We start from the raw sequence: 20,815 nt of genomic DNA, 5'->3' as shown, positions 1-20,815 counted from the left end.
TCTCTTCTTTCTCTCTTTCTCTCGTCTTTCTTTCTCTTCTTTCTCTCTCTTTCTTCTCTCTCCTTTCTCTCTCTCTCTCTTCTTTCTTTCTCTGTCTTCTTTCTCTCTTTCTCTCTCTCTTCTCTCTCTCTCTTTCTTCTTTCTCTCTTCTCTCTCCTCTCTCTCTTTCTTCTCTCTCCTTTCTCTCTCTCTTTCTTCTTTCTCTCTCTTTCTTCTTTCTCTCTCCTCCCTCTCTTTTCTTTCTTTCTCTCTCTTCTTTCTCTTTCTTTCTTCTTTCTCTCTCATCTTTCTCTCTATATCTTTTTTCTCTCTCTCTCTTCTTTCTTTCTTTCTCTCTCTCTTTCTCTTTCTCTCTCTTCCTGCCCCGCCCCCAATTTCAGGTATCTCCTGGCCTGGTCAGGACTCAAACCCCCTCAAAAGTACTCCCCCTCTCCTCTTTTGCATTTGGGGGAAGGTGAAAGTACCCACTCTCTCTTCTCTCTCTGAATAATGAAGGGAGGGTGCCCGCTATGTCTCTGTGCTCCCGAGACTTTTTTTTTTTTTGGCTGCTGCTGCTGCTTCCCGGAGTTCCTCCAGCTAGAGTTGGCCCTGGAGCTGCCTGGGGACCCCCTTTCCCCACCCCACCCCGAGTCCTGAGGGAACAATCAAAGCCTCTCATGGACGGTCCTGGTTGGCATGGTGCCTGCCTGAAGTGCTGCTAGGATGCCCTTGCCAGCCCCATGTGAAGGAAGCATCTGTTGCTTGGCTTTTGGGAGGGGCCTGGAAGGCTGCCCCTATATAACCAGCCACGCTTGTCTCCCCCTCGGCTGGAGAATTCTGGGAGTTCAAAGCCCACCCCTCTCAAAAGTAGCCAAGGTTGAAAAAAACGCTGTCTTTTCGCTTTCGAACACGGTCAAGCAAGCAGCTTCTAGGTTCATAGGCAACACACAACGCTGCCCATTGGTGTTAAAGTGGTATCGCACCCAAGGGTGAAATGCTCCCGGTTCAGACCGGATTGCCCGATCCGGTAGCGATAATGGCGGGTGGTTCGGAGAACCGGTCGCAAAAATCCCTGCCCTCCCTCCCCCCATGCCAAGCTGAGCCACGCAATCATCAGAGGCTTTTTTTATTATTTTTAAAAGCATTTTTTCTACAACCTCTTCGGCCGAAAAAATGCTTTTAAAAGTTTTTTTAAAAAAAGCCTCTGATGATCGCGCGGCTCAGCTGGGATCGCCAGAGGCTTCTAAAAGCATTTTTTCCTGCAACCCCTTTGGCCGAAGAGGTTGTAGGAAAATAAAATTCCTTTAAAAGCCTCTGGCGATCCCAGCTGAGTTGCCTGATCGTCAGAGGCTTCTCAAAGCATTTTTTTTCTGCAACCTCTTAAGGTTGTAGAAAAAATGCTTTTAAAAGTTAAAAAAAAAAAGTTGGCCACGCCCACCCAATCACATTACCCCCCAAGCCACGCCCACAGAAAAGGTAGTAACAAATTTTACATTTCACCACTGATCGCACCCCTTTCATTCTCTCAGGCCCCCCTAGATTGGTGGTGGCGGGGGGGGGGAAAGGAGTTGAGGGCTTTGAAAGCCTCCTTTAAAAAGGGGGAGGGCCCAAATCCAAGCCGCAGTTCAGCTGTTAAGGTCAGACTCCGCCCACTTTCTTTTTGGGAAGCGGGGGATCGCCCTCTGGTGGCCACCTGTGGGAATGCCCGTCTCCTTTTAACAAGCGGAGAATTGGGCTGGGAGAGCTTTTCCTAAACCTTGCCCCGTTTTGGCAGGGGGGGCTACGGGGGGATTGGGGAGAGGGGAGCAAGGCTGCATAGCAGTCTGGTCCCCCATTTCCATGGGGTGGGGAGGGTTTGCTCATCCTGCCAGGGGTCCCAATCGGGGCCTTCTTGGGGCCAGGAGGGATGCCCACAAAAGTTCAGAGGGCATCTCTGTGCTTGGGGTCGGTGCTTAGACCCCGGCATTAGAAGCACCAGGTGGCTCCAGGGCGGGAGGCATCAGCTGCCTTGACAACCATATGCCCACCCACCCCTTCCTCTCTGCGCAGGCGCCTTGGGTTCGACACACAATTTGCCACCAGCATGACGCATGCCAATCAATTAACGGTATCGCGTTGAAACCCTTGTCGACACGCTGGGGGGGCATGCGCTCGGGGTTCCGCCGACCGCCTCTGCCACAGCCTCCCCCCCATCCCCACCTGAGCGTGGAGCCTCTGAGCATACCCCGAGTGTCTTCCCGCAGCTGGCCCACCTTGCGTGTAGGAGGGTGGGAGAGGACCGGTTGCCGAGAGCATCTGCATCCCGTTGCCAGGGTTACGGGGATGGATGGATGGATGGATGGATGGGGAGGAGAGCCTGGCTGGGGAGGGGTCTCGGCCAGCCACTGGGAGTTGCCATCCCACCCCTTGAAGGCAAGAAGGAGAGGGGAGGGAATTTCACTGGGACCCTCTCTCCAGAGAAAGACCCCCCCTCCCAGGCAGCTAAGTCTGCATGGACCCCTTGAGTTTTCCTGGCTCAGTTGGAGGGATGCTTGGTGGCCCCCAACCACTTTCCCTACTAAATGGACCTCTGCCCAAAACTCTTGTGACATCAACAGGCCCAAATAACACTCCAGCCCCCCTCCCCCCAAATAAAGGGGTCTGGGTTAGAGAGCTTTTCCTGTGTGGGTTTTTTTTTCCCCTACAAACTTGTCTTTTCTCTTTCTTTCTTTCTTTCTTTCTTTCTTTCTTTCTTTCTTTCTTTCTTTCTTTCTTTCTTTCTTTCTTTCTTCCCTCCCCCCCCCCAGGAAAAATGATGGGCTGCCCCACTCCTCCTCCAGTGGACCCCTAGAACTGCCCAGAAGGATCTCTCCCCCTTCGCACCTCATATTTCTCCATCCCAAGGTAAGGGTTTCAACATGGCTGAATTTTTTGGGGGGGAATGGGGCACATAGGGGGCAGGGCTGGCTTCCCACCCACATTTCCGGAAGTCTGCGTCGTAAAGATACCTCAGAGCTGGAGTGGGGGGCCTGGGGGGGGCGGCTCCTCCGTGATCCCCCCTCCCAGGCGAAGGCAGGGTTCGCCCGATTGTGGGGGGGCTGTTTAGTCAGACAGGCCTCCTGCAGCTGAGCTGAGGTTTACACCACAGGTGTAAACAGTAGCAGAATTGGAAGGGAGCTTGTAGGTCATCTAGTCCAACCCCCTCGTCACGCAGGAGACCTGCACTACCAGCCCTGCAGGGTAGGCCTTCTGGAGCACCTGCTTCTGAGGTTGGGAGAGGGGAGGTCCTCAGTTGGCCCAGAGGTCAGGAGGAATAGAACTGGGTTGGGGGGGGGGAGGAAAGGGTGCCTGGAGGCCTTTCCTGATGGCAAGAGCCGGTGGAACTGCCTGCCTCATGAAAGGGGCCGGCCGGGGGCCAAGCCTTTCCAGAATAAAAGGCTTTGGTGGGGGAGCCTTTCCTTGCTTCCTTCCCCATCCCATCCCACCTGGCAGGATCTGGGACGGGCATCCCAATGCCCGGATGGAAGGTTGGGAAAATCCACGGGGCAAGCGGGAAGCCGCTGTGCTTACAAGGGGGGGGGAAGGTGTTTTGAGGGGTGGCTTTCGGGGCAATGCCCACTGCGAGAGGGAGGGAGGGAGGGAAGGAGGGGGTAGCCGGTTGCCAAGGCAACGTGCCCACCTGCCAATGGGAACCCAAGCAGATCAGCCCTTTCCACCTGGACGGCTTAGCTAGGATGCTGGGCAGCCCCTCGTCTGATTTTTTTTCCCCACGGACGCTATCCCCTCTCGCTCGCCGTCACCCGAACCCACCACCCTCGAATGCATTCCTGCATCCTTCCCAAAAAGCATGCCGCCCCACCCTACCCCACCCCCTCCCGATGAAGCTGGGCCGTCGGGAGTTCAGGAAGGGGCGAGAGACCAGTGGGGCAGAGAGAACTGCAGGCCACGAAATGAATTAAAGTTTCATTTCTCTTTTCAAGGCCAGCATTACAGGTGGGAGGGAGGGGGGGGCTGCTCTCCCGTGGCCCCTTTGTGGCCGCGGTCTGCCCCCCCCCACTCCCCAAATGTTGTTTTATCAACATTTCCTGGTTTCTCCTTGTGGGGTGGGGGTGGCTGCTCCCCCTGTGGAGACCCATGGGGGAAAAACCATGTCCATCATCATCTCCGGAGACCTTCCTGCTTCCTGGATGGATTCTGGTCCTTGGCCGAGCCCCCACTCCCCATCGGCGGCCCCCCCTCCTCCCATTATTCATCCCCTTCAGAGGGGCGGCCAGTTGCCATGGTGACCCTCTGCCCTCCTCCTTCCCTCCCACCCCCCCACCCCCAGGAAGACCTGCCTCCTCCCAGCCCGGCCACCTGGTTGGCGCCCAATGGCTGTACGGGCAGATGCCAGGCGTGTGCGGCTGCCCCTCCCTCTCTTCCCTTCCCTTCCCTTCCCTCCGACCTGCCGGGAGGTGCTGCTGTTCCCTCCCTCCTCCTCCTTCCCTCCCTCCCTCCCTCTCCCCCTCCCCTGGAGCGCGTGGGGAGAAGGATGTGATCTGACCCACCTTGTGTAAGGGAGAGGAGAGCCAATGGCGCATCCCTCTCCAAAGCCCCCCCAATGGAGGGGGGCTGGCGAGGACCAGGGCTGGAGTGTGAGTAGCCGCTGCTGCTTGCGAGGGGAGGTGGGCTCGGAGCCCCACTGAAGGAGGAGCGGTGGGAAGCCGAGGGGGAGAACAGGGGCAGGCAGGAAAGGGACCATCAGCCTGTCATGGAGAATCCTGGACCATGGGGGTCTCGCCCTCCCGTGCTGACCTCCTCGCGCTCTGCCTACCCCCTCGGCCTGAGCCAAGGACCCTGGAGAGGATCCGGTACATGCATCCCCTTTGCGGAGCTGGGCCTTTTTGTGCCTCTTCTGAGGTGGAGAAGAAGAAAAAGACTTTGGCTGGCAAACTAGGGTTGGGGGGCTTCCAGTTCAGGGTGGTCTGGGCGCCAACCGGCCCCCTCCCCACCCTCCAGCCTGTCCCTTCTCTCTCTCTCTCTGCAGAACACCGAATTGTTTGCGATGATCGAAAAGATGCAGGTAAGTCAAGCCCGAGTCTGTCGGGGGGGTCTGGTGGAGCTGGGGCAGCGGGGAGGGAGGGGAGGGGGCTGTTGAGGGCCAGTGGAGAGGGGAGGGGGGGCTCCGTCCGAGAGAAAGAGAGACCACCCCCCCTTGAAGAATAAGGGGCGGATCGATCCTTTCTGAGAGTGGAAACAGCCACTTTGCTTTGAGGGGGGACTCGAGTGGGACGGGCCGGTAATGGGTTAAGAAATGCGCTCTTTGCACGCTCAGAGATGCCCGTGCTTTTTCCTTGAGCTCATAATCCACAGCCACCTTTTGGGAGTCTTTTGGCGTGCGGGATTGCAATATCCGTAAAACTCAGCTAACGCAGTTGTCCCTCAGGATGGGGAGGGGCGGGGTGGGGGGGCATTTAAAAGAAAGTCAGGCTTTGCAAGGGTGCCAACTCAGTCGGGGCCCCGCGTGGGGTGGTTTGTGGCCACATCTGGGGCCCGCGTAGCCCTGGGCTGTTCCTTTACTCAGGAGCAGCAGCTGGACCTGCGCTCTTCCCCTCCCCCCCTCGGCTGTGCCCAAGCGCTGGGCCAGGCCGACCTGTGCCAAGCAGGATCTCCGCCATCCCGGGCCGCCTGCCCCAGCCCAGCCGCAGCTGGCGGGCGGCCCAGGCGTGGCTGTTGACTCTGGGGCTGGTCTCTCTCCCCCCCACAAACACAGGGAAACCGGATGGACGAGCAGCGCTGTGCCTTCCCCCCTACCCTCAAGGTAGGTACTCTGTCCCGCCGTGCCCTGCCCCCCCCCCACCCCAGGCAGACACCCCACAGGTTGAGCTCCTTCCACGGGTATCGCAAAGCTACCTTGGCTGAATCCTGCCAGCCTGAAAGCGGATTTCTGTCTCCACCCCTTTTACGCCCCATGAAACTAGAGGGGGTGTGCCTGTGTGTCATCCCGGCCTCTTCCTCATCGATTATGGGCTGTGGGCTATGCCCTCCCTTACCTGCCCCTGCCCCTGCCCCCAGGTGGCACCTCTTCCCCCCCCTCACTCATTCCCACCCACCTCCTGTCCAGTCCGGGGGTGGGGGGGTGGGGGTGGGCTGCAGCCCCACAGATCTTCTTCCCGATTGTGGGAAGATGGGGGGGCAGGCCGAGTGCACATGTGTATGTGTCTGCTTGTGCATTGACACACACGTGTTTGTGTTGCAGACGGAAGAGGATTATATCCCGTATCCCAGCGTCCATGAGGTAAGGAAGAGTTTAAGTCTTACCAGCGGAACCGTGGAGACTCCATGGTTAGGAGCAGTCTACCTCAGAGTGGTGGGGAGAATTGCTGCCCGCCCTTGTTCCCCTCCCTTTTTTTTTCCCCGAGTAGTGGGCTGTTGGGTGGACCCTCCTGTCTCTCAGCTGGGTGGGGGACGGAGACGGGACGGGGACGGGGACGGGACGGGGACGGGGACGGAGATGGGCAGTCTTCCTAGCTGCCTGCCCCAGGTTCAAATCCTCCTCCTCCTCCTTCCAACCCAGTGTTTTCCCTTCTGCAGGTTCTGGGCCGAGAGGCCCCCTTCCCTCTCATCTTGCTCCCTCAATTTGGAGGCTACTGGATCGAGGGCACCAACCACGACTTGGCGGAAGTGCCCGAGCTCCAGTCTCCCGGCTGTAAGGTCAAACTGGAATGCAACCACCTGGCCAGGGTCTACCGGAAACACTTCCTAGGCAAGGTCAGCCCGCGGGGAAGGGAGGGTGAGAGAGAGGGAGGGGGCTTGGGAAGGAGAACGACACCCCTTCATAACCCCACTGGGACCCCCACCAAGAGGCTGCTTTGATGCCCTGTAACCTGGGCAGGGCGTGCGCCTCAAATCGTCCTTGAATCTGGGGGGGATGCAGCCCCCACCCCGAGAGTGTGCTCAGCCTCCTCCCGAGTAGCCCGTGCCCCCCCCTCCATCGTCCTCCTCTCCTCCCGTCTGGAAGGGATGTTTTGGTGTACCCCAAGAGGTCGTCTCCAGCTTTCCCACTCTTTGGGGGGGGGCTGCCTTCTGAAGCCGGGGTGCAGAGAGGCCTCGGGGTCTTCTCTTGCCCAGGACAGCCTTGGACCTCCCACTCCCGCCTCTGCCTGGGCCTGCCGAACGAATTTCGGGGAGGAATGCAAAGAACGCACAACAAGTCGGAGCCAACCTGGAGGATGAGCTGTTCCTGTCCTTCCTCCACGGGGATCCCCACCCCCACCCCACCCTCCAACTGCAGGGCTGCCTCCCTCTTTACCCCCCCCCACCCCCACCCAGATTGAGGCCCTTCTCTGTGTTCACCTCAGATGCTGTTCTGAGGGGCTTCAGCCGAGGGCACAAGATGGAGGCGGGGATTTCTGAGTAGGGCACAAAAAAAAAGGGGGTGCTGCAGTTTTACGGTGGGGGATCCCCAGTGGGAAATCATCCGAGGCCTTGCACGGCTGCCCCATCTGGAGGAATCGCCCGCTGGTCTCCCAGCTCTGCCACCTGTGTGCCTTCTGGGTGGGGCAGCTGCAATTATCAGGGAAGGGCTCCACTCGACCCAGCTGTTTGTCCAGGCGGGTGGGGCAGGGCTGGCTTAATCCCCTTCTCTCCTCCTGGCCCTGGCCTTCGAAGGAAAGCAGCACCTGGGGGAGGAGGGGCAGAGGGACCCCCAACTCAAGCCCCTTCCTCAGAAAGGAAGCCGGAGGAGGCCTCGCAGAGGGATGAAAGCAGGAAGGGGAGAAGTGGGGGAGGGGAGAATTAGAGGAGGGTCCCTTCGCTCTTCCCAGCAGGGGTGGGTCTGGTCCGGTCTCGTGGAAGTTTTCTTGAGAGAATACCTCATTCAAAGCAGTTGTAAAACCGCCTACAATAAATGATGAAATAAAAAGAAATATTAATTGAATAAGAAATTGAAATGAGAATAAAGATAAATAGGAAATCCGGGGCTGCTCGAATACCGCTTTAGATTGGACTGAAAAGGGAAACGACAAGAGAGAGGGGAAGGAGTAGAGAGAGACAGGAAGGGAAAAGAGAGGAGAGGGAGAGAAAGAGGAAAGGGAAGAGGAGAGGAAGAAAAGTGAGAGGAAAGAGGAGCAGAAGAGAAGGTTAGAAGGGGGGAAGAAGAGAGGAGTGGGGGAAGAGAAAGGGAAGTAGGAAAAAGAAGGAGAGGAAGAATGAAGGAAGTAGGAGAGAGGAAGGAAGAGAAGGGGAGGAGAAGAAGAAAGGGAAAAGGAGAGGAAGAAAAGGGAGAGGAAAGAGTAGCAGGTTAGAAGGGGGGAAGAAGAGAGGAGTGGGGGAAGAGAAGGGGAAGCAGGAAAGAGAAGGAGAGGAAGAATGAAGGAAGGAGGAGGAGAGAGAGGAAGGAAGAGAAGGGGAGGAGAAGAAGAAAGGTCAGAGTAAAGGTAAAGGGTAAAAGAGCAGCCCCGAAAAAGTAAAAATGAAAAATGAAAGTTAAAAGACAAGATGAATGAAAAGTGATGGATAAATAACCGTACGTGTAAATGTGTTTGTGAGAAATAAAAATAAAAACTTTTTTGGGAAAAAAAAAAGCAGTTGTAAAACCGGCATTTGTCAGATGCGTTGCTTTCCGTGACGAGCCTCCAAGGTCAGGAGCAGTAGAGCTTGATAGATCTCCCCCTTCTGGCTTGTGTCTGGACAGGAACATTTCAACTACTACTCGGTGGACGCGGCCCTGGGACACTTGGTTTTCTCGCTCAAGTACGACGTGATCGGGGACCAGGAGCATCTGCGCCTGCTCCTGCGGTAAGAGGAGGGGTACCTCCTGGGGTGGAGCTGAGTCCCCTGTGTCTCTCCCCACCCCGGCCACGCGGCCCTCACTCTATTTTTCTGCCTCGCTGCAGCACCAAGAGCCGGTCCTATCACGACGTCATCCCCATTTCCTGCCTGACCGAGTTCCCCAACGTGATTCAGATGGCCAAGGCAAGTTGGGGGGCTGGGGTGGGGGTCGGACGGGGGTCACCCCTTTCTCTTTTCCCACAAGACAACCGAGAGTCGGCCACAGTTTCGGCGCTTCCTCCTGGCGGCTGACCCAAATCTGTTCGCTGGAGCCAGGAGGGAGGGTGCGAGGGCAGAAGGCGGCGTGCCAGTCACAAAAACTTGTGGGGGCGGGATCGAGAGGGTCTTCCCCCCCTCCCCGTGTAGAAGAGGGGGTGTCAGGCGTGTATTCACACGCCCTCTTTCCTCCTTGGCCCCACAGCTGGTCTGTGAAGATGTGAACGTCGACCGTTTCTACCCCGTCCTGTATCCCAAGGTAAGAGCGTGAATTAAACCGGGGGGGGGAAGAGGGTAGAGTGGGGGTGTCCTGATGGAAAAGCCCCTTCCCCACTGCCCAAACCCCCTCCCTCCTGCCTGATCGTCCAACAACACTCCACCTGCTTTGCCCCCAGGCCTCCCGCCTGATCGTCACCTTCGACGAGCACGTCATCAGCAATAACTTCAAATTTGGGGTGATTTACCAAAAACTTGGCCAGGTGAGTACGGCAACTCGTGCCCGGAAGGGAGCAGGTGAGGCTGCGAGTGGCCTTGGTTGGGGTGGGGGGTGGCAGGGCGAGGAGCCTTTGGCTAGGGTGGGGGAGGGAATAAAGTGCAGAAACCCTTCCTATGTTTTCTCTCGAAGCGCGGCTCCCTCTCCCTTCCTTCCAGCTGGGCCATTGGAGGGAAAAGCTTGCCAAGAGATGCCGGCATCCTCCTCCCTCCCTCCCCTCTCTTCGCTTCACCCAAAAGGCTTCAGCTGCTTGTGCCAGGGAGGCAGTGCCACCTGCAGCCCCAGCTGGGGAGGGTGTCTGCCCTTCCCTTCCCCCCCACCGCCTTCGATGCAGCTGGCTTGTGCTATTCGGGGCACCCTGCGTGCCACATGCCTCCTCGGGAGATCCGGCAGGATGCTGCTTGCTGTGGCCAGCAGCAGCCTTTGAGCCTGAGCCAGACCTCCCCCTGTGCCCCCCCCTCGGCTACCTGGGCACCCCCCCCTCCTCCCCTTTCCCTGCAGACATCGGAAGAGGAGCTGTTCAGCACGACGGAGGAGAGCCCGGCCTTTCTGGAGTTCCTGGAGTTCTTGGGCGAGAAGGTGCAGCTGCAGGACTTCAAGGGGTGAGTGCAGCACAGGGGGCAATCTGTGTCTGCGTGTGTAGCTGCCCTCCCCCCAGAAAATCCCCTGGGGTGGCTGGCCTTGGCCTGAGGCCTTTTTCTCTGGGGCCTGCGTAGGTTCCGGGGCGGCCTGGACGTGACCCATGGCCAGACGGGGACCGAGTCCGTCTACTACAACTTCCGCAACAAGGAAATCATGTTCCACGTCTCGACCAAGCTGCCCTACACCGAAGGGGATGCGCAACAGGTAGGGAGGACCGGGGGGAGGGAATCCCCTTCCTCGCCTCCAGGCCCCCAGATAGCCGGTGAGGCTGACCGTCTTCTCCCTTCCTGCCCAGCTCCAGCGGAAGCGCCACATCGGCAACGACATCGTGGCTATCGTCTTCCAGGACGAGAACACCCCTTTCGTGCCGGATATGATCGCCTCCAACTTCCTGCACGCCTACGTGGTGGTGCAGGCCGAGAACGCCTGTTCGGACAAGACCCTCTACAAGGTTGACCTGGGCAGATTGCAGGAAGCAGGGCTGTGGGCGGGGTGGGGGAGGGAGGGAGGGAGGGAGGGAGGGGGGAGCCGCTCAATGGGGTCCTGGGTCCGGCCGTGAGGGGGCAGCCCCCTAGTGCCAACGTCAGAGGTTCTCTCTGTTCCTTGCAGGTTTCGGTCACTGCCCGGGATGATGTCCCCTTCTTCGGGCCCCCGTTGCCCAACCCAGCCATTTTCCAGAAGGTGAGTGCGTCTCCTTCCCTCCGGGCCTGCTCCCTTGAGGGCATCCAAGGTGGGGAGGCCGCAGCACCATGCAGGATCCCTCTCTCCCCTCCCCCAGCAAGGGAAATTCTGCTTCTCCGAGGGGCGAGAGAGACTGGGTGGGCAGGCAATGCTCAGCTGCGTCCAGAGGTGGGCTGCTGGGGGTTCACAGAGGTTCGGGAGAACCTCTAGCTAAGATTCTGTGCAGTTCGGAGAACCCCCAAATCCCACTCCTGTATGGCCCCACCTACCCCTCCCCTCCTCTCCCAGGAGTCCCCACATGGCCCATTTTGGATGGAGGTAAGTGCGGGGCGGGCGTGGAGGCTCGGGGAAGGTGAAAAGCAGGCCTACTGGAAGTTCAGGAAGGCTGGAAACGGGCCTCCAGAGCACCTCTGGAGCCTGGGGAGGCCTTTTTCACCCTCCCGGAGGCTTGGAAAAAACCTCCGGAGCCTGGGGAGGGCAAACCCTTCCCCCCTCCGCCGTGGTGCAGGAGGCCGACTAGGCCACGCCCACCATGGCTACGCCCACCCAGCAACCAGGCAGAGAACCCCTTGCTAAAAATTTTGAAGCCCACCCCTGGCTGGGACTAGGGGCTGCCACAGGATAGTCAGGCACTGTGTCCTGCTGCTGGCCTCATGCGACGGGCAGAATCCTGAGGTAAATTTTAGCCGGGGTGTGTGACGGTAGTGCTGTTCACTCAGCCAAACCAACCTTTGCAAACACAAACACCTCCTCCACTTGTTTTCCCTGCAGGGGCCGGACTTCCAGGCGTTCCTTTTGACCAAGCTGATCAACGCCGAATATGCCTGCTACAAAGCGGAGAAGTTTGCCAAACTGGAAGTGAGTTTTTGGGGAGGGTGCGGATTGGGGGGAGAGGAGCCTCTCTGACTGGCTCCGCTGCAAGTGGAAGGGTGTGTGTCCGTGGTGGGTTTTGAAATTTTTTACTACCGTTTCCGTGAGTGTGGTTTGGTGGGCATGGCAGGGGAAGGATACTATAAAATCTCCATTCCCACCCCACTCCAGGGGAAGGATACTGTAAAATCTCCATTTCCTCCCGATCAGCTGGGACTCGGGAGGCAGAGTATAGATGGGGGCCGGGGCCAGTCAGAATTTTTACTACCGGTTCTCCGAACTACTCAAAATTTCCGCTACCGGTTCTCCCGAACCGGTCGGAACCTGCTGAAACCCCACCTCTGGTGTGGGTGTGCCCCAGTACCTCCTCTGTGCCCCAACCCCTCCCCAGCTTGCTGACCCTTCCGCAGCCTCGGCTCAAGGGGTGGTGGTGGTCCCTTTTTCGTGACAGGAGCGCACGCGGGTGGCCCTGCTGGAGACCCTCTACGAGGAGCTGCACCTCAACAGCCAGTCCATGATGGGTGTGGGGGCCGAGGACGACAAGATGGAGAACGGCGGGGGAGGCAGCAGCAGCTTCTTCGAATCGTTCAAGGTGAGGGGTAGGCAGCGCGGCCGGAGATACTGCCGAGGGGTCATCTTTGTGGGTTCGGGCCTTGATCTCCCGCCCCTTTGGCAGCCCCTCTCCAACCCTTTGCCTCTCCCCCAGCTCCCTCCCCACCTCAAGGGGCAAGGGGGGAGCCCGGGGAGGGGCAAAGGAGGACTCAGGGTGGGCCGGCCTTCCCTTCCAGCGGGTGATTCGCAGCCGCAGCCAGTCGATGGACGCCATGGGTCTCAGCAGCAAGAGGCAGAATACCGTCACCACCAGCCAGAGCGGCAGCTTTGGGCACCACAGCCCTGACATCGCCAAAGCCACGGGCCTAGTGAGTGCCCCCCCTCTGTCTGCTCCCTGCCTCCCTGCCCAGGGACCCCTCAGGGCACTCCCCTTCACAGCCACCCAATCCTTCAGCGCCTTCTGGGGTGACCCCCACCCCAAAGGGGATGGCGTTGAATTATTGGCAGGGGAGGGTGGGAGTTCAGGAGCAGAGACCCATATCTCCCCTGTTCTTCCCTGGCCGTGGTACCTCCTTGGGCTGCAGTGCCCCAGAGTGGCCACTGGGTGGCAGCCTTGCCCCAGCATAGAAGTCTTGACCGAAGGGCAGAGAGTTGGCTGCCTAGAGGGGCGGGAGGGACCCTTGGTTGGGCAGGGTTTGGAAGGGATGGGGGTGGTCTTCTTGTGGGCTGTGGGGTGGTCTTGTGGGCCCTGCCCTTCTGGAGGCCAGGTTCCCTTTCTCATGGCAGTGGGGCATGGAGCATCCCCAGGTTCTCTCCCTCACTGTCCTGGCTTATAAAGGGGTCCATTTCCCGCCCTCCCCTGCCTCCTCCCCCAGGCTGGAGGATTTTTGGGCTGGGAGGGCACCCGGTGGATGCCCTCCCCGGCTGCTGTAACAAGAGGGGGCAGCGAGCGTGGCAGAGTCCCCCGCAATTCAGACCTTCATCTTGGGCATCGCTTCCACTGCCCAACCCCAGGCAAACATCTCCCAGCTTTCCCCCCCACCCCCACTCCAACCCCCATCCCATCCCAGGCACAGCCTCAGCAGCTTCTTCTGCCTTCTCTCATGCCCCCTCCATGCCCGCTGGCTGCCTTGGCCCTTTCAGGGGAGGCTGGGCCCTTGGTGGATAATGACTGAGCGCCATTTTGTTCGCATGACTTCTTTTTCTCTCTCTCTCTCTCTCCCTTCCTCCTCCTTTGTCCTCTTCCCTTCTTTCCCCCCATCTATCCTCTTCACCCCTTCCCTTTTTCATGCTCTGCCCGCTTGCCAGTCATTGCTTGTGCCCGGAAAAACGTCAAGTAGGTACGGACGTCGAGGCAGCGCGATAGGCATAGGAACCATTGAAGAGGTGGCTGGACTTTTTACTCATTCTTCCTCTCTCTCTATGTCTCTTTCTTTCTTTCTTTCTTTCTTTCTTTCTTTCTTTCTTTCTTTCTTTCTTTCTTTCTTTCTTTCTTTCTTTCTTTTTCTTTCTGTCTGTCTTTCTGTCTTTTTGTCTTTCTTTCTGTCTGTCTTTCTGTCTTTCTCTTTTTCTCTATCTCTTTCTCTCTTCTCACTCTCTCTTTCTTCTCACTCTCTCTTCTCTCTCTTTTCTTTCTCTCTTTCTCTTTTCTTTCTCTCTCTTTCTTCTCTCTCTTCTTTCTCTCTCTCTTCTCTCTCTCTTTCTTCTCGCTCTCTCTTTCTTCTCTCTCCTTTCTCTTTCTCTTTCTCTTTTCTCTCTCTCTTTCTTCTCTCTGTCTCTTTCTTCTTTCTCTCTTTGTTCTCTCTCTCTTCTTTCTCTCTCTTCTTTCTTTCTCTTCTTTCTCTGTTTCTCGCTTTCTTCTCTCTCTTTCTTCTTTCTTCTTTCTCTCTCTTTCTTCTTTCTGTCTTCTCTTTCTTCTTTCTCTCTCTTTCTTCTCGCTCTCTCTTCTCGCTCTCTCTTCTTTCTCTTCTTTCTTTCTCTTTTCTTTCTCTCTCTCTTCTTTCTGTCTCTTTCTTCTTTCTCTCTTTCTTCTCTCTTCTTTCTCTCTCTTCTTTCTCTGTTTCTCTCTTTCTTCTCTTCTCTCTCTTTCTTCTCTCTTCTTTCTCTCTCTCTTTCTTCTTTCTGTCTTCTCTTTCTTCTCTCTGTCTCTCTCTCTTCCTTTCCTTCCCCCCATCCCCTTTCTTGCCCCATTGCACACCCCACACCCCTCTTGCCTGCCCCAGGGTTGGGGGGGGCACCTTTCCTAAGCCTGGGAAATTGCTGGGAAGGCCTTTCCTTCTGCCAGCTTGCTTTGCAATAAAGAGACGATTACAACCGTTTGCATTTGAAAGGAAACAGACCCTCTGGGCTTGTTTGCATTTTTAGCCTTTCTTTTCCCCCTCACGCCCCCCCCCCAGTCCTCCAGGGGTCTTGGACCCTCCTCCGTCTGGCGGGAAGCGTTCCTCCCTCCCCAGCCCTCGGCACACCTCCGGTTAAGCTAGGATCCCAAAAATAAAACAGCCTGTAAGATGCTCCATTCAAAGGGGCCGATGGGCCCCCTTTTAAGGCAGACCTCAGAGGCATTCACGAACTGTGGGAGGGGGGTTGGGGTCTTAGAGGGGGGGTTTATTATTTCTGACCCCTTGAAGTGCCCTCCCAGCAAGCCAAGCTGGGTCTCCCATCCTTTCAGATGGTTTCAAGGACTCCCGTTTATCCCTCTGCAATGCGCAGCCTTATAAGGTTTTTTATTATTTTATTTTAATTTTATTTTTATTTTTTTTAATTTGATTTATATGCCGCCCTTCTCCGGAGACTCAGGGCAGCTTACAGTGCGTTAAGCAATAGCCTTTATACTTTTGTATATTTTATACAAAGTCTGTTTATTGCCCCCACAAACCGGGTCCTCATTTTACCCACCTTAGAAAGGATGGAAGGCTGAGTCGACCTTGAGCCTGGTGAGAATTGAACTCGCAGTAATTGCAGGCAGCTGGATGTTAAATGCTGCCTTAGTAGGAGGCATTAGCCTCCTACGCCACTCAGGCTCCTTTTTATTTTATTATTTATTTTATTTTATTTTATTTTATTTTATAAATAAAATAAGTCCGAGTCTTTGGAGAAAGGCGGCATTGAAATTGAAATTGAAATAATTATTAATTTTATTTTATTTTATTTATTTTATTTTTGTTTGTTTCTTTGTTTAGTCAAACATGTACGAGATAACAGGAATAAGTATAAACATCGATATGAACACAGGAAATGGGTACGAATAAATGGGGACAGTATTTATTTATTTATTTATTTACTTATTTACTTACTTACTTACTATTTATTTATTTATTTATTTATTGGTTCGATTTATATGCCGCCCTTCTCCGGAGACTCAGGGCGGCTTACAATGCATTAAGCAATAACCTTCATACTTTTGTATATACCTGCTTAGTAGGGCTTTCGGGGGCCCCCCCCAAGCGGTGTTCTTTTTTTTTATACAAAGTCAGCTTATTGCCCCCCCACAATCCGGGTCCTCATTTGACCTACCTCGAAAGGATGGAAGGCTGAGTCAACCTTGAGCCTGGTGAGATTCGAACTTACAGTAATTGCAGGCAGCTGATGCTACTTAACAGCACCTTAATCTGCTGCACCACCAAGGCTCTTGGCTCAGTAGGACAAGGACGTTAGGCAGGCTGCTGGGCTTATGCACGCCCGTTTTACGGACCTCTTAGGAATGGGGTGAGGTCCACGGTAGACAGTTTAAGGTTAAAGTTATGGGGGTTTGAGGATGTAACAACAGATTACATCTATATATTATATAGATTGAGGGACGGACTCTTCTGGGAGCCACAGAACGCCCCACGGAGTAATGCGCGAGGTTCAGAGTTCAACAGCACGCTTCTTTCTTTCTTTCCTTCCGCATGAAACCGACAAGTCTTGGTAGTAAATGGAGGTAGTAAATGCTGGCTAGGGAGGGCCGAGCTTTCCCCCCTCCTCAGAATGCCGTCCTTTTTCTCCTGCCCTCTCCCTGGTTCGATTTGTCCTCCCAACCCCTTTTGGGGAGTTGTTTTTGTCGTTCTGCAGGGTGCGTTAAAGCATTAAAACCTTGGCACGATGCAGAGGGATTATTTGGGGGTGGGTGGGGGTGGGTGGAGGAGGTATGATTTACGCCATTTCTGCCGTCTGTTTTGCAGACGCTGTAACTTCTGGGGCATCGTAGGCACTTTTAGGATGCGGTGGCTCAGTGGCTAAGAGGCTGAGCTTGTCGATCGAAAGGTCGGCAGTTCAGCGGTTCGAATCCCTAGTGCTGCCGCGTCACGGGGGTGAGCTCCCGTGACTTGTCCCAGCTTCTGCCAACCTGGCAGTTTGAAAGCACGTAAAAAAAAAAAAATGCAAGTAGAAAAAATAGGGACCCCCTTTGGTGAGAAGGGAACAGTGTTTTCCGTGCGCCTTTGGCGTTGAGTCATGCTGGCCACATGACCACGGAGACGTCTTCGGACAGCGCTGGCTCTTCGGCTTTGAAACGGGGATGAGCACCGCCCCCTAGAGTCGGGAACGGATAGCACATATGTGCGAGGGGAACCTTTACCTTTAAAAAGACTTGGATTGCTCCTGTGGGGTCTACCCCCATAGCTATTCAGGGACCACCACCAGCAGTTATAGTTCCCAAGAGGCGGTGTCTAGAAAAGGTTATTTGGAATACTTGGAATAAACACAGTTAAGACGATGGTGGTTAGCGCAGCTTCCTATTGTTGAGATGGGGGCTGGTCTTTCTCACTACCCCGGCCTTCGGCTTGCTTGCCTGCTGATCAGCTCTGGAACAGGGTTTCCCAAGGCAGAGAACACCCCCTCCCCACAATTCTCTGGAGTGTTTCCCATCTTTCTCCGATCTTTCTGCTTAATGACACCCCCCCCCCCTCCTCACTTTCTTCCCCGTCTCTTGCAGTCCCTAATCGTGCCAGGAAAGAGCCCGACGCGGAAGAAATCGGGGCCATTCGGATCCCGCCGAAGCAGCGCCATCGGCATCGAGAATATCCAGGAAGTGCAGGAGAAAAGGTGTGGGGAGGGGGCTGCAGGCGGGTTGACTCCCCTCAACCCCCACCCCCCCCCGGATTTCTTGAGCCATCGTCAGAGGCCTCGGTTGTGCGTCACGCTGAGCGCACTAAACCACAACAGAGAGATTCCTCAAAGTCACGGAGATCCAATCCAACCCGTTGCCTTCGTGCCAAGTGTGACCCAACGGACATTGCTCCTTTCTGAGGCTGGGCGTGGGGAGGGCCTGCTCCCACCCCAGCCTTCCTCTGCCCCGGCCTTGATTTGGAAACCCCGGCTGTGTGTCCCACAGGGAGAGCCCGACGGGATCTGCGAAGACGCCGGACGGCAGCCACGCCAGCCAGGAGCCAAAATCCGAGACCTCCTCCAATCAGAGTTCGCCAGAGATGCCCACCACCAAAAACAGGTGGGCAGCGGGAAAAGAAACTCCTGGCATCTCCTGGCTGAGTCCGGCCTTGGTTCTGACTCCCAGCAACCTCGTAAAACTCCTGTTTCTCCCACTCCCTTGCAGGGCGGATCCGGTGATGCCAAAGCCAGAAGCCGGGCACGAGTCGTCCCGCTCCTCCTCCAGTGCCAGCAGCTTTGGCAGCATGGTGGAGGATGCCGAAGGCTGCCGGGATGACACAAGCGGGGTGAGGTGGCATGGGGGACGGGGGGGGCGTCTGGGGGGCACAGAAGCCAGGAGGGAATTCAGAAGTGGCTTTTAGAGATGCTCCTGTTGACTTCTGGCATCTTTGAAAATAGACAAGTAAAAGCAGTAATAAGCCACAATTTGCCCCTGGAGATCGTGGCTTGTTGTTCAGCTGAACGAAAGCTTTCCGGAGTATCTTAAACAGTGGGGCAGGGAGGCCATCTTTGCGGCCATTAAAGGGGGGCTCTGTTGCTGGGAACGGCTCAAGGATTCCAGCCCGTCTTTTCGACTCCCTCCTGACTTGACTCTGATTCTCAGTCGCAACCCACTGGAAGGGCTTCCCCATCCATGGCTGGCCCTGCCCTCAACGTTGTGGACTAGGAACTTGGCGGAGGAACGTCGGATTCTCGTCAGTTTTGCATGGGTGTCCCCTAACTCCCCGCCTCCTCTGCTTTCTCTGTTCCCAGGAGAGCCACTTCCCATCGGCGCATTCCCACAAACGCGATTCCTTCATGTACAGCACGTGGCTGGATGACAGCGCCAGCACCCCTAGTGAGGGCAGCTCTCCAGGTATCTCCCTGCCCCTCCTTACTGTGCCCCACAAGGCCGCTCTGGAGGAGTTGGCCTCCCCCCCCCACACACACACATGCACAAATGGGATGGACCCTCGTGCCTCCCCCCCCCCGGTGCCCCGCGTGGGACCCGTTTGCGGGAGGGATGGCTAGTTTGAATCCCAACTTGGCTCGTTGCTTCCCTCCCTCCAGGCCCCTCACGCTCCCCCCAGCCGGATCCCAGGAAGCCCATGGACCCCCCTTGCCCAGAGATCCAGATCCAGCTCGAACACTCAGACCAGCAGCCCCCACACTTGGTGAGGGGAGTCCACAAGGGCTGGAGGAGGGAGGGTCCTTTTCTTGAGAGGGGGCGGGGTCTGTCGGGTAGGGAATCGGTAGAGGCAGCATCTCGATGGGAACCGGTTTTAATCCTCTTTTTGTCTTCTTCCCCCCAGAGCTGTTAACCTCCCTCCCGTCTCGTGGATGTGCCTCTTGAGCAGGTCAGACCTGGGGTCCCCCAGGATCTTCCCTGCCCCCCCCCATCCCCGAGTCTCTGGCCAACCCTCAAAAGACCCAGTTGGGGGTCATGCCCAGAGATGGGATTCGGGCGAACCGGATGTTAATTTTAATCTGGTTGGCCAAACCGGTCATTGCAAGGACTCGCTGACCCTGCCCACCCCACGCCTCCCCTCCCAGAAGTCTCCATGCAGCCTGTTTTGGATGACTGGTAAGTGCAGGGCCCGCGCAGAAGCTCTGGGAGGAGGAAAAACGGGCCTACCGGAAGTACCGGAAATCCGGAAACAGGCCCGTTTCCGGCCTTTGGAAGGCCTCCTGTGCCAGGGGGAGGCCGTTTTCGCCCTCCCAGAGGCTCGAGGAAAGCCTCCAGAGCCTGGGGAGGGCGAAAATGCCCCTCCCCGCTGGGGTGCAGGAAGCTGACTAGGCCACGCCCCCATGGCCACGCCCACCCAGCAACCAGGCAGAGAACAGGTTCCTAAAATTTTTCAATCCAACCCTTGGTCCTGCCCCATCTCACACATACACACCCGTTCCTCCCTGTCTCTGCCGATTCCCTTCTTTTTCCGTGGTGCCCTCTACCTTTCAGCCTCCAAACCCCTCCATCCTGGGTCTGGGGGAGGGGTGACATTTCCTTTGCCCTCCCCGACAGCTCACGGCAAAGAAGCACAAGCTGAGGCAACGGAGGAGAAGCCCCATCTTCGTCTCGGCACAAGACGACGCTCCGACCAGCAAATCCTGCTTCTCCGACCCTCCATTTTAAGCAGCTGCTTCTTTTCCACTCCGGCCGCATCGGGCGGCTTCTATCCATCGCGGTGCGCCGGTAACGGCATTGCCCTGAGCCTCGATTTCTCCCCCCTTCCATGAGCTGTGCTCAAAGATGCCCCCTCCCCAATTTCCAATCCTAACCCAAACCCCTCCACCCTGTGGAGCCAAACAGTGGACAATCACAGAGAGATGCGGAGAAGGCCTGTGTGTTTTCCCACCATCCTGTTCCCTCTGGGGAGGCCGTCTGGACTGGCTACGGGGGGGCGGGGGGCAGGGAGCCTTCGGCTTTTTCCTGGCTTTCCTGTCGCAGAGGACGGCAGCCATGCCGTTTCCAAATGCCACCTTGGGAAAGGACATCCGGGCAAGGAGCTGGGAAAAGGGAGTTTTCTGGACCGCTGGACCTCTGGATGGTGTTTCAGCACACGGAGGAGACCCATGGATGGAGATGTTTATGAGGCACCATCTGGATTACGCCTGGATCAGCTCCCTCCGTCTCCGTTTTGCTGACTGGCCTTGCCACCAATCTCCCTTCTACGTCTCTCCCCTGCCCGGCTGGCACGCTCCTTCCCTCGTTTTTTGCCCCCCATGATTCCCTCTTATCCTAGGGAATTTTGGCTGTTGTGGGGAGCAGAGCGCTTCCTGCCCGGACATTCCCAGTCTCTCCCTTCCTCAATGTTCATCCCAAAGAAACGTTGACAATCTCGCCACAGGTCAGCTAGGGTGTGGAGGAGGGGGCGTGGCTGAATCTGGTGACTTTCAGGCTGGTCCGAGGCAGCTGGGCCACCAGCCCCCCTTCCTCCCACGGCCTGGCCAAAGGAGCCAGGAGACAACCCCCTCCATTTGACGCTCTGGCTGGACTCTAAGTTTTAGGGACCTTCCCTCTGTGCCGTGGTTGGGCTGCCCCCATGCTGTGCAGGATTTAGGGGTGGGGGCACAACACCCTTGTGGGCGATGCCCCCTACTGGCTCCACAGGGGTCTGGATCAGGGAAAAGCCCCCCTCCCCCCCAATTCCCAGGCATCCACATTTAATTTTAAACATCCTTCCGATGATGTGAAAAGATTAATTCCATGATGCCTGGGTCTCTCTCTTATGCTCCTTTCCCTCTTCC

General features: G+C 56.6%; 1 protein-coding gene across 1 annotated transcript; it reads left to right on the top strand.

The window, feature by feature from the left end:
* The first annotated feature begins 4,984 nt into the window (after nucleotides 1-4,984).
* Nucleotides 4,985-19,896, top strand: RAP1GAP (RAP1 GTPase activating protein). The gene is made up of 23 exons (XM_070956227.1): nucleotides 4,985-5,020; nucleotides 5,711-5,758; nucleotides 6,197-6,235; nucleotides 6,532-6,708; nucleotides 8,633-8,736; nucleotides 8,835-8,913; nucleotides 9,191-9,244; nucleotides 9,381-9,464; nucleotides 9,980-10,080; nucleotides 10,195-10,324; nucleotides 10,416-10,571; nucleotides 10,730-10,801; nucleotides 11,573-11,659; nucleotides 12,123-12,263; nucleotides 12,460-12,591; nucleotides 13,532-13,609; nucleotides 17,136-17,245; nucleotides 17,535-17,648; nucleotides 17,754-17,874; nucleotides 18,341-18,443; nucleotides 18,638-18,741; nucleotides 18,880-18,924; nucleotides 19,590-19,896. Exons 1-22 carry the CDS (start codon nucleotides 5,003-5,005, stop codon nucleotides 18,886-18,888), a joined length of 2,061 nt encoding a protein of 686 aa, XP_070812328.1. The 5' UTR covers nucleotides 4,985-5,002; the 3' UTR covers nucleotides 18,889-18,924; nucleotides 19,590-19,896.
* Nucleotides 19,897-20,815: the final 919 nt, after the last annotated feature.

Source organism: Pituophis catenifer, unplaced genomic scaffold (assembly GCF_029215685.1).
Source record: "Pituophis catenifer annectens isolate HBS135680 unplaced genomic scaffold, rPitCat1.0.hap2 SCAF_18, whole genome shotgun sequence".
Taxonomy (NCBI): domain Eukaryota; kingdom Metazoa; phylum Chordata; class Lepidosauria; order Squamata; family Colubridae; genus Pituophis; species Pituophis catenifer.
The sequence above is the reverse complement of the archived record's forward strand: the minus strand, read 5'-3'. Positions and strand labels throughout refer to the sequence as shown.